The 12,640-nt window shown below is 39.8% G+C and overlaps 2 protein-coding genes across 2 annotated transcripts; one reads left to right on the top strand and one right to left on the bottom strand.

Annotated features, from left to right (window-relative positions):
- Positions 1–3,929: 3,929 nt before the first annotated feature.
- On the bottom strand, positions 3,930–6,753 carry LOC147181247 (7-alpha-hydroxycholest-4-en-3-one 12-alpha-hydroxylase-like). The gene has a single exon (XM_086084294.1). The coding sequence runs from the start codon at positions 6,737–6,739 to the stop codon at positions 5,186–5,188; it is 1,554 nt and encodes a 517-aa protein (XP_085940420.1). The 5' UTR covers positions 6,740–6,753; the 3' UTR covers positions 3,930–5,185.
- A 1,272-nt stretch (positions 6,754–8,025) lies between these two features.
- Positions 8,026–12,555, top strand: higd1a (HIG1 hypoxia inducible domain family, member 1A). Its single transcript, XM_086084443.1, has 4 exons — positions 8,026–8,194; positions 8,499–8,573; positions 11,468–11,602; positions 11,693–12,555. The coding sequence occupies exons 2-4, from the start codon at positions 8,504–8,506 to the stop codon at positions 11,764–11,766; spliced, it is 279 nt and encodes a 92-aa protein (XP_085940569.1). The 5' UTR covers positions 8,026–8,194; positions 8,499–8,503; the 3' UTR covers positions 11,767–12,555.
- Positions 12,556–12,640: the final 85 nt, after the last annotated feature.

The following is a 12,640-nucleotide window of genomic DNA, read 5'->3' on the forward strand; positions in this document are numbered from 1 at the left end:
AAGTCTGTCAGCAGGATGGAGGCAAAAAGATTGGGGATGGGGAGGGCTCATGCCCTCAAAAATTCATTCATGAATCAAGAAAAATCACCCCAAGGCCGTTCAATATTAGGTATACAATTGCACAAAATCAATGTTCTTAGCCAAAACGGACAAAATAACAAACTCAAATTGAAAATCATATTTAGCTAGATAAAATAAAAATAAAAACCAGAGTAGTTAAAAACAAACAAACGACTAGCGAAAATGTACTTATTTTTCATCTTTGTCAATTTGCTACATGAGCTTTCAGTGCTTATTTTTAGCTTACTTTATTACAGAATGCTAAGTGATCTTTTGTTTTATCTTGCACTCGACAACTATTGCATGTATTTTTTTTATTTAAAAAAATAATACTAAAACTAATAATAAAAACTAAAGCGAAACCTACTTGAAAAAAAAGTCATCAAACAAACACAAAAAAGCTGAAGAAATAATAAAATTTAAATTAAATAAATAACTGAATTTGAAAAACTAAAGTCAAAACTAACTAAAAACTAACAATTAGAAATCAAAAATGTTTATAGCCATGGTGGATAGGCACAATTAGATTTCATGACTGGTCGAATTGTCTGTATTCTATTTCATCATCATCGCTCTAAAAATGGCAATCCAAAATTAACATCGTCATCCATATAAAACAGAATTGTTTATACTGCTCAACGTTAGCTCAGCTATTTAGGTAGTTAACGTTGTGCAATTACGTGTTTAAAACCAACCCTGGGTTATTTCTATTTGTTGTTAATGCTTCCTTTGGCCGTTTTCCAAAGGTTATTGTCAAAGGCATTTTTTCCCAGCTGGGCGCAGAGGACTTTTTTTTTTGTTGACACAAATGTAGCCTGACTCCCCTTTTTGTCAAACATTGTGTCAAAACAATAGCCACGCTTCTTTTTTGACTTGATGTGTCACCTCTTGTTGATACTGGGGCGTTACGTCCAGCTATGAAATCTGGTCATCAAACTTCAATGACAAAAAGTTTTAGAATGCATGTTGACAACAATGGGGGTTTTTTTTTGCGACAAATTAGGTGTAAACTGTGTATACTTAATGTTGGGCTTTTTGTAAACAAAATAATTTGATTTGGATCATCTGTGACTGGTGTTGCATTTTTTTTTAGTAAAGGACTTGGTTCTGGGTGTTTGGTTATCTGGTGTTGTGCTGTTTGTGAACAAATGGCTTTGACATGTATATCATATGACTGTCGGTGTGATTTTTTACTTTTATGACTAGGAAGTAAAAATAAAAGACGAGATTCTAAAAATAAATGTAAAAATAAATGCCAAAATAAATACAAAAATAAATATACAAATAGAATTAAATACCGCCGTTGCAAACTGCCTTTCATTGGTCGATAGTCGTCCGGCGAGACTTCCTTGTTCGCCGAGCTGCTCACTTGACCAATGAAAGGCAGTTTGCAACGGCGGAGTCCAACCCAAGACACGCTTATGACCGCCCCCTCATTTGAATAATGTTTCATCCTGGCAGAGCATTTGCACTTTGCAGCATGAAATAAATAAACGTGACAGCAGAGCGTTATTTATTGATTGATATTTAATTATATTTATATATTCATTTTTGTATTTATTTTGACATTTATTTTTATTTTTTGAATCTCATTTTTATTTTTTTATTTAAAAAAATAATAATTATGCATATATGTATAAATGTATTTTTTATATCCGTTTTTATTTATTTTGCAAGACCCTGCTGCTGAGATAGTACTCGGATGTCCCCTGCGGAATTTAAATACCCCAGAAGTTGTTGTTGTTGAATTTTCCCAAGGTAAATGGAAAAGTTCTCCAAAAGTTCCGTCGGTGGAAAAGCCCCTATTGAGCCGCTTCTTGGAATGTATTGACGTGTGTATGCCAAAGTCCATTTCTGTATGTAGATTAGTAGATTACATAGATGATAGTGTAATATAAGACAGGAAACAACTTGATGAACTTTCACTGCCTCTCAAATTGGATATCCGATGATGTCATTCACCAATTTGAAGTTGAAGAATAAGTAAATAAATCACATCTTAAATGACTCAACAACTTTTACGGTCAGTATTTAAAAAAGAATCAAAGTTGCCAGTAACAGTGTGTTTTTGTGACAGAGGCCTGACTTGTATACAGACTGTCAATGACCTGGATTGGAGCCATACCTGTGTGGACATCCTGTATCAATGAGTAACTGGAAAGAGTGTTGTGTGTTTACGTCAGATGAATGCTCAGTGGAGAAGGTCACTACAGAGCAAGTAGACGTGACTGGACGCCAAGTGCTTCATCACAAGATGGATAAAAGTAAATTGTGTGTGACTGTGTACCTTTTTGTTTTTGTTCCAATTCCTATTAGCTTGATGGGATTCTCATCTGGAGCTTGAATCATCCGACACGTGGACAACTGTGATTTTCAAATCTTACTGCCGTTACGTTCCTTGTCATCTACTTGCTTTGATTTTTTTGAACAAAAATTGTGTTGTAATTTGAGGGGGGGGGGGGCTTCTTTGAAAATGTGCACGCAAGGCTCAAAATTAGGGGTGTCAGGCAATTATTTGTTATTAAATCTTAATTAATTGCATGACTTCAATAGTTAACTCACAATTAATCACAATATCTGTTCAAAATGTACAATAAAATGTAAAATAAAATATTTGTTTCCAAGTTTCATACTCTAAAAGTGGAAAAAAAAAATTTAAACTACATCTTTTAGTCATTAATACAGTAATTTCATAATAATTCATAAAATTAAGTTAAAATTTAAAAGATGTACTGTACTGTAAAAAAACGAGTGTAGTATTGATTTGTGTTGAGGTCATTTTTCTGCCACTAGATGGCATAATTGTATTTGTAAGACAGTGACAGCTCAGTGCATTTATCTTTCATATTAAGGGCTATCTAATCTTTAACATGAAAATTTCTTTTTTGAAATTCTGCTAATTTTTTAAATTGTAACATACAACTTGACCCCAGTCTTCACAAATATATGCATTACTGTATTATTAAATGTATCTGTTGCGTTGCCACTGGAATTCCCCCAGTACAGGCTTTCAAGTAAGGGGCGGTCATTAATTGCACATAAAAAAATAAAAAAAATAGTGGCATTAAAGGAACTTTAAATTAACTCAAAATTGAATGCACTAATTTTGACACCTCTACCCGAAATAAATAATAAATTGCACTTTCAGTGTCAAAAATTTTACGCCTCAGACAAACACATTGAAACGCAAAACTGCAAATGAGCCGGCGTTTATCTGATGGCTTGTATAGTATGAAGTGTTGATAGTCAATGTGTGTGTGTCGTGGCTACTAGATGCCCTCTTCATCAATGGACAAGCCGCTGATCACACTTTGGGTATGTCCGCCAGCTTGAGATCTCATTGGCTCAACGCAGGGCAATAGGCAGTCACTACGTGGACAGTGTTGTGTTGAAACTTTGAGATACCACTCTTGGAAGGTAAAGTATATATTTTTTCAAAACACATTTCTGATTCAAACTCATGGCCACATATGATTTGCTTTCCTTCCAAAACAGAACCTTGGACACAATTAGGTAGTGATGAGGTACAGATGTTGACAAGAGTCTTTAATGTGCATTGCATGTGAACTTTTCTCCCGAAGGCATTGCTTCCTTCGAAAGTTTTAGGAGATTGGACACGCTTTGCTCCTTTTTTGAATTATCTTTGCAACCCGATTGGACATTTTGTGCGCCAAAATTTCACTCTGTGCCGCTTATATAAATGTGAAAAGATTCAGCAAAGCAAGTGAAGGTTTTATTTAGTATTAATTTGTGTCTGATTGTATTAGAATTGGGCAGAAATGATACTATTTGTGTATTGCATTGGATTTGGGTTTGTTCTTGCAATTATACGCAATCATTAACCTCAGCAATAAAACACAAGAAATTGCTTCTTTTTTTTTCGCATACTTTATTTATTTTGTAAGGAAAGTTCACACTTCACACATTTTGCTGATCAAAGAATGTTACTAAAACACAAACCAAGTGGGAAAAAAAAGACTACAAGACATGCTAGCTTTGTGTCAAATAAAATTAGAAGAATTATATTGATATATGATTACGTGTTTTACTCTTGATTATTTCTAATAAATACATTCTTCCATGATCGTTTTCAACTTCATTCCAAGGGCAATCTGCCAAGTATGTTACGAAAGTGGTCCCATACTTGGCAAGAAAAGCATCGTTGCGCACACATGTTTTTCATCACAGTGTCTTTGCAGGCTCAATTCCATTCCAAACTTCGATTTGTACCACTATGTGTCCTTCTTTTAAAGCAATGCATGTAAAAAAAAATCATTTAAAAAAAAACATATACATTACACTCACTTCACGCTGTTGCACTCTTTATAAACAAGAATAGTGTGATTACAAGCAGATGTTTACTCATACTAGCCATCATTATAGCCATAGATCTTTGTTACACGAGTTGAGGGATTTGTTCCTCAGCTATAAAACATTGGTGAAGATATATATGTTAATTTTACCGTATATACAGTATTAATAATGGAAAATACACTTTTACGTAGAAGCTTTTTTGGCCCAAGAAAAAAAAATGGTACAACAAATGTTTATTTCTTGAGCGAGATTTTAAATGATGATTGACTTACATTCGTGAATAAAATCTCATTTAAAAATGATGAAGCTCACTGAATTTCAAAGAGTCAAGGTGAGAGCACATAACATTTTCATTGTTGTGACGGGTGGCCCCAATACATTTGTTAAGCACTACAAATAACGGTGAAAATAATGATTCAGTATACAACAATGCCTACACAAATTGTCTTTGTTTTGATTTTCCAAAAGGAAGGCCTTGCTTAAGACACTTACGCTAAATCCAGCATACAAAAGTCACAATAAACCACACGGCTATTTTCATTAGGAAACTTGATTTACTAAAGGTTTGTTTGTGCAAAAACGGGTGGAAACCAGATTGTGCATGCAAATGGATGTGGATGCTGATTCACTAATTGGGGTGAATCAGGGCAACACTATACTACATACTACTAGGTACTATACATATGAAAATTGAATTGAAATGTCACGATAAAAGATTATGGTGCAAACAGAATATAACAAATGATAAGCTTTAAATTTGATTGCATCGCCCTTTAAATAGTCTTCATTTTGCGTCCTTTAAACTCTGTGTTTAATATCGGAGTCTATATCGGAAGGGAACATCTCTGACGGGCTGCATAGTTCCAAAGCCCCATCGCCGGACGTCTATTCCAGGGATCTCCATTTCAGGATCCAGCAGCTCGCACTCAAAGTAGACCAGAATGAGAAAGATGAACTGCTTGAGCTCGTTGGTGGCAAAGAAGCGGCCCGGGCAGATGGACACGCCCGCGCCCCAGGGCATGGTGTAGTACTTGACCTTCTTGCCGTCTTTGTAAAACTCCGTCTTCCTGCTCCCGTCGGTGTTGAGGAAGCGGTCGTACTTGAAGGCCGTCGGGTCGGAGTGGATTCCGGGGTCCATTTGCACGCTGCTGTAAGGGAAGATTGCCATCCTGTCCCCTTTGCGGACGAGGAACTCCTGTCCGTCGGCCACCTTAAACGTCATGTCCTGGAGCACGGCCCTGGTGAGAAGGGGCGCGGCGCAGAGTCTTAGGGTCTCTTCCACGGCGCTGTCCATGACGGTGGCCTTCACCAGCATCTCGCGCGTCAGGTTGAGTAAGGGCCCGCCACGCCTCACTTCCTGGCCCGACTCGCAGACGATCCGGTCCACCTCGGCCTTGACGGCCGCCATGGCGTCCGGGTGCTTCATGAGGTAGAGCAGCAGCCAGAAGGCGGACGGGCCCGTGTTGCCCTGCGAGGCCCACAGAAGGAGGAACATGTACCTGTCGACCATGGCCCCATCCATGCCCATCTCCACTCGCACCTGCTGCATGTCCCAAACCCAACCGCTGATGTTGTCTTTGGTCTTCACTTTTTGCAACGACAGGGCATCCCAGAAGTAGTCCATGAGCCCCCGCAGTTCCAGCCTCCTCTTGGGAGGCAGGACGCCGTAGGCCAGGTTCGGAAAGAGCTGGTCGTACTTCCGGAACTTGTAGAACAAGGCCTCCGATTCCACCCTGTCTTTCTCTTTGGCCTTGCCGTCCTCGCACTTGGGGGACACGTTGCCATATAGGGACAGGTAGCCGGCCCTGAACACGATATTGTAGCAGTACATGAAGAGCCCGTCTTCTGACCAGGCTTGCTCCTCCCTGCCGAGGTTGTGCAGCATCAGGTTCTGAAGATTGCTCGTCATGGACTGTGTGAGGACCTCCAAGCCGTCCCCCTTCAGGTGCTTGTTGCTGGACTGCTGAAGGAGGTGATGCTCACTGTTGGGTGACCAGTAGCCGAACACCCTATGCACCAGGTGCTTGGCGAACTTGTTGAAGTCCAGCTTCTCCCGGCTTTCCTTGACAAACGGTCCGAAGGACAAGGGGTCCTGCACAAAGGTGACGTAGAAGCCGCCAAGCTGGATGGTAAACACGTCTCCATGCTTGCTCTGCATTCTCTGCAGGAACTTCACCGTGTTCCTGCGGAACTCCAAGACGTGACCCAGCCAAGGGAAGAAACCCTTGTCCAAAGGGGGCTCTCCGGGTCGCCGCCGTCTGAACACCCCGAGCAGATACAATCCTCCCATCAGTGCTGTGAAGAGCGCAACAAGGATCGGCAGCACCGGCCCTTCCATGACTGATCCCTCTGACGGAACAGGCATGCTTTGGAGTGAAGGTCCACACACGGAGTATAAATGCTGTTTTAGCTCCTCCCTAATAGGTTTTAGTTTTCCCGGAACTCAGCAGGGCCGCCTTTTATGGATAGTTACCAACAGAATGTACACCATGAACCACATTTGCTCTTAGTTAGACTCCATAATTCATTCTTCCTTTTTAACTGTTGCTGTCAAAGGCCGCATTTACAAGCTGGTGGAAAAATCCAGCTTTTACAGTCATCCAAATAGAAACAGCTGTTAATTTGCTATTTATGGACTGAAATGCTAACATTGCCATATTTTCGCTGAAATATGACACAGTGCGTACGCCGCCTTCTTCTTTTTAAATTTCACAACACTAAATTGAAACTGGACTGCTCTGTCTTTAATTTTTTTTTGCCTATCTCTCATCTGGAAAGGCTTCATCAGTTCATGCGACAATGCTTAGCTATACGACATACCAGCCTGATCAGGCTGCTCAAACAGAGCCGTCTATACTCTTAAAACAATGTGATTATCCATAGTGAATTATAACAGTAAGTTTGGAGATGTCCCTTTGCAGACTACCCTGAGCATGTGGCGCCACCTCGTGGGAAGCCTGCCACAATACAGGCATTTCGTTCTATCAGTGAGTCAAGTGGATAGATCAAGAAATTTTGTCAGTTTCTTGTAGACTATTGTTTAACAGTTTGTGTTGGGGAATTACGGGGTCTCCATGAGGACTCTCTAAAGTGTAACAAACTCATTACAAAAGCAAAATAATAGCCAAATCTGTAGCGAGTGACGAGCCTTACAAACTACGTCGTTGCAGAGAGAAGGAAAAATTAATAGGTTCCCGTCCACTTGCTTCCGTTTTCGTTTCAACAGTAAAAGTTAAAATCGCTTTTCTTGGGTGGTCGAGAGCAAAAACAGACGTGATACGGTTCATCTTCCTGAGTATAAGTATAAAGAATTACAAGCCACGATTCAATATACTTTATTGCATAGACTCCGTAATGTATGCGATAAATGGGCGTACGCTATTTTACGATCAAGAGCAAGATTAGACTGGTATTCTCTTCGATAGAATTGACTATCTTTGATAGTTGCGCTCATTGTACAACCGATGCTGCGTAGATTTGAATATTTTCTTTAAATGTCGGTTTAATATTTCAAAGATTCTTTAGTTATTATTCGATTTAATGTTTAGAGGAAATAAAACATCACGTAAATACGTTTTATTACATTTTTAACAAATAACAAAGAAGCGTGCCGTAGTTTGTACCATTTTTACTTGTGTCCTCGAACGCACCACAATGCACGAATCCTTTGACGTCACACCTGCGTGCAATGGTGATTGCATCACGAAACCAGGCCGGTTGGTACATTTCCTTCGTACGTGCGAATTGAGGACCCAGGGGATTCCGTAAACTGGACATTCGACACATAATTTACTCCAATAACGTTCACATTTATTTACAGGTAAGACTTATTTGAAACAACTGGTTTCTGTAACTGCTACGAATAAATGACGTCTTGCTGAAGTGAAGTTTTTTTTTATGGACCTGTACGATAATCAAAATCACGTGTGTTGTATGTTTCTAATAACGCGTGTGACCGTTTTAGACATTTTCTTAACATTTTGACCCTGTCTAACTTGACTACTTGTCCTTCATGTGTAACCTCTGAGCTGTTCGTTAGCATGAACCTCGAAGAGCATGTTTAAGCTAAGATGCTACACAACTCTTTTAACGGATTTCTATTTTCTACATATTTTTATGTCCAGTTACAATGTCTGCCTACGAGGAGAACGAGTCCAAACTTGCGAGAAAATTCAAGGAGAATCCATTTGTTCCTGTTGGTGAGTACCCCCCTGGCTACCTTGATCACATCACTTGACAAACACAACAGGTCGGACTTCTAAACTAGGTAACAATGCTCAATTTTTATTAACTACGTGTATGTTACCAGCCAACTTAGTCCGTTTTGATGTGCCTATCGAATTTATTTCATTATGAGGTTACACAACCTAGTTGCTGGTGAGATGCTGTGTCACACAACTCTGCACCTCAAATACTTGTCTCCCTTAGTTTGATGGCTGTTATTACCAGCATCTGTATAAAGACTGATGAGACGCATATCCTGTAAAGCAGATGGCCCCTGCTAATAAGTGAAGTGCGCATTACGTTTGTGCATGCGTGAAAATCAAGTTAATAAAAATAAACTTGCTACCAAACAAAGCCGTCATTTGAATGGCGGCGAATGGAGTGCGGAAAGTGTTTGCGTAGCTACACACCCCAAAGCTTGCAAGCATTGTTTAAACGGCTTTCAGCCTAAAAGGCACTGTCCGGAGTGTTTACCGTTTCTGTTTGTCAACAAACAATTCAAAACGGACCACTCCCATGGTTCAACCCATACGAGCTCAACGTTCACGCCCCCTGCCTCTGACCGCACTCAGCCAAGCAAGCTGCAAGAGTGAGTCACGAGGTATCTTGCAAATGGTCACATTACTGATAATAGTTCAAAACGACATTCGCCTTCTAACAATGGGGAACTAATCAGAACAAGTGTGGAGCTAACAACAGTTTTCAAGAACAAAACAGCCAATAGCGCGCATAGCTTTCCCAAAAAACAGTCTGTGATGCCTTCATGGTCCGTCCAGAACGTCGGAAACTACCCAACCCGCAACCCACCCCCAAAGGTTGCTACAGCCTTTTGTCTTAGCTTCACTTATTGCCAGCTGTATATATAAGGATATTAAAAAAAAGTTCGACCCTCGTTCTATATTGCCGAGTTACCCTTGTCAATGTGACTTAGCCTAGCATGTCGCTAGATCAGCAAGCTAACATTTTCTTTTCTGTTTGCCACTTACCTGTCAAATAGCAAGCCAAGATTTACTCTCATTTTCGACCGTGCATTATCCGCTGCACGTTTTGTTGTAGTATACTTTTTTTCTCCACTCGAGTCACTCAACTCAACATCCCGTCTGCCTACAGTGACACGCCCCCCGCTCTGCGATTGGCTGGAGAGTAAACAACAGTCTGTAGACTCTGAACGTCCCGCTGCTGGCAAAACAAAACACAAAATGGCAAAATACAGTTGTTGTTTTTTTGGGGTGAGGACAAAATCACCACCACACATTAACAGAAGCCCAGAGGTGTAGATTGAGAAGGAGTTCATGTTTAAACATCCTGTATTTAAGAAGGGATTTTTTCTGAGTCAAAACGTTGTCCTAACGGAGTTTATAGGCAAAAAAAACATCATTGCGAAGCTCGAGAAGACGGAAGTGTAAACCTCAGTTCACTCTTCCCGATTTCCAGACAGAAAAGAAAGATCCAAACGGACGCAAAAGAGGCTAAATTGTAAAACTTCTCGAACACATTTATTTTGTCCATATCCTGAAACCGAGGGAGCAGACGGAAGGATCACGAATCTTGCTAGCGGACGTACGTGTAACGAAACTAATGGAGTGACGGGCATTTAAGAACCTGCTTCTAGCCCCAATTAACCCCTTCAGTGAAGAAAGATCCTACCCGTCTATTGATCCCGTCTCCTGGTTTTGTGCCCTCGATCCAACTCCCGGTAAAGTGCACACATTCAGCAATATCGGCTGACCTGCAAGGTGGCCGAAGTTTCAAACCATGGCCTTCTTCCAGCCATCCGTCACTTGTCTTCAAGGGGTCAGAAATGACTTTGTCTCCAACGATTAACAATGACGTAGTCATTTCTCACAGCGTCTCTTCCTCCTTTGTCAATAAGACTGGTCGTTTTTGGATGGATGCAGGCGACGACAAAAACGCTTTAAATCAACTTTCATGCGGTTGAAATCGTCTAAGTCTCCATTGCTTTCCATTACTCTTGACTGCTGTTTGGTAGCCGGGTGACGTCCCCCTTACCCACAATGCACTGAGCGGGCCCAGATGCGCACTCTGCTTTTAGCCTAATGTTATTTAGCCACATGAAAGTGTGTGTGGGTGTGTGTGTTGGGGGGAGATCAACACCACACCTCTAATACACACTTCCTTTTAGTGGGTGGAATAACCTTTACCCATGAATTGGTGCCACCATGTCTCAACAGAAAACAATTGCAACGCACCCAACCTCGAGGGCAGGCCAATGAGATCACAACCTAAAGCTACCTTTTTAATGAGTGATGGAGGAGCTAATACGATAATTGTTCCCGAACGGAACTCTGCCCACAATTCGTAGCCTCCTTTAATGTCTTTAGTGTGCCGTTCACTTGAATAGATAAGCAGCAAGTATCTCAAACACAAGCATCCTTGTTAACTGTAATACATAATTATAGTATGTTTTATATATTGTATATTATATTATTGTTTGTTGGGGGGAAAATAAGCGCAAATAAGACCATTGCCTTGTCCCTAAGTGACTGTATACCCCAGTTTCAATTTTTTTAATATTTCCTCAATTAGTGGCCCCTCTTTTTCCATTCCCTTAATAATCATCGGTTATTCTGTCCACTCAAATAAATAAACACCAGACCTCAAATCCTATAGATAATATTTTCTTTAATGCATAATTGTCTGGCGGGGCAAAACAATAAAACAGTACACCAGAACACACCCTGGCATCTGTGAAGCTGACGTTAAAAATTGAATATTCAACAATATTGTTATAATACGTGATACATTTGTGGGAAATATAAGTCACTGAATGCCTTATCCCAAAATTAATGACCGTTCATATGCGCAGTAAACTATTTGGGAAAATGTTGGCATTGCCTTTTGTGCTCAGGAATTGCCGGCTTCTTCGGCATTGTGGCCTACAGACTGTGGAAGTTGAAAAGTCGCGGGGACACTAAAATGTCCGTGCACCTGATCCACATGCGTGTCGCCGCCCAAGGCTTCGTGGTGGGAGCCATGACTGTCGGTACGTATGCAGCTGGAAAGAAACACACAATACATAATGTAACTGCTTTGTTTGTTTGTTTGCTTGTTTTTTTTTTTTTGGTTTTTTTAGGTGTCATTTATTCAATGTACAGGGACTTCTTTGCCAAACCAAGTGAAGAACAAAGCCCCACACAAACTAAGTGAACATGGACTCGGCTCCTTTTATTTAACCTCCCTTAATATTACCTCATTATAAGGTGTATTTTTCTACTGATAGATCGCACCTATGCGCAAGTAAATATAACATTTGATTATCTACACAAATAATACTGTATGTCAAACTATCACCTCTTCTACACACACAGTTTGCAGTTATAATTCAGGATTATTTGGGGAATTTTTTTGTTTTCATTTCGAATGGTGTGGGGAGTGTTTTTAAATTACACTTAAAAAAAATAATTATTTATATATATATATATATATATATATATATATATATATATATATATAAATCCCTTTGTAGTTTTGTCTTGTACGATATTTTAGTAGAATTTTTTTCTTTTTGAAGAAAAAAAACGCTCCTTGCTCACATCGCTTGGATGTATTTAACCAGTAAAACACAAATGCAACAGATATATTGTCAAATGGATGTAATGTGATGCATTCATAAATGTTAGGGTAATATATTCACTCGCTGTGTTCAATACAAGTTGATCATCAGGGGCAAGTGTTACAGTATGTTTGACATCAACTCTGGTCCAACTACATTACAAGTGATGTTTCATGAGTGGCAAATGAAGCGGTACACATAATGCACACTGTAACTACGGTATATTACCGGTATATAGCATGGTGTGCTTTAGCTAATATCACAATTTAATGCCTTATTTGACAAACGGCTATATTCAATGTACATGTATTTCAGTATTTGTAATGGATGCTGCTTCCATGTCTTGTCACTGAAAAATAAATGATTTCATGATGGATCTCTCACTTTTGGCTTATATTTTATAAAATGTTCTATTTTTTATTATTATCGACATACAGTACAGTATAGGCGTTGTTTAACGCTGTATAG

The sequence above is a fragment of the Leptonotus elevatus genome, chromosome 1, assembly GCF_054856555.1.
Source record: "Leptonotus elevatus isolate MCC_2025b chromosome 1, RoL_Lele_1.0, whole genome shotgun sequence".
In the NCBI taxonomy this organism is placed as follows: Eukaryota; Metazoa; Chordata; class Actinopteri; order Syngnathiformes; family Syngnathidae; genus Leptonotus; species Leptonotus elevatus.

Excerpts from the sequence above, each read along its gene's own strand:
- higd1a (XM_086084443.1), top strand. The coding sequence starts at position 8,504 with ATGTCTGCCTACGAGGAGAACGAGTCCAAACTTGCGAGAAAATTCAAG. Across the intron at positions 8,574-11,467 it reads GAATCCATTTGTTCCTGTTG|GAATTGCCGGCTTCTTCGGC; the intron begins GTGAGTACCCCC and ends TTTTGTGCTCAG. Across the intron at positions 11,603-11,692 it reads GGTGGGAGCCATGACTGTCG|GTGTCATTTATTCAATGTAC; the intron begins GTACGTATGCAG and ends TGGTTTTTTTAG.
- LOC147181247 (XM_086084294.1), bottom strand. The coding sequence starts at position 6,739 with ATGCCTGTTCCGTCAGAGGGATCAGTCATGGAAGGGCCGGTGCTGCCG.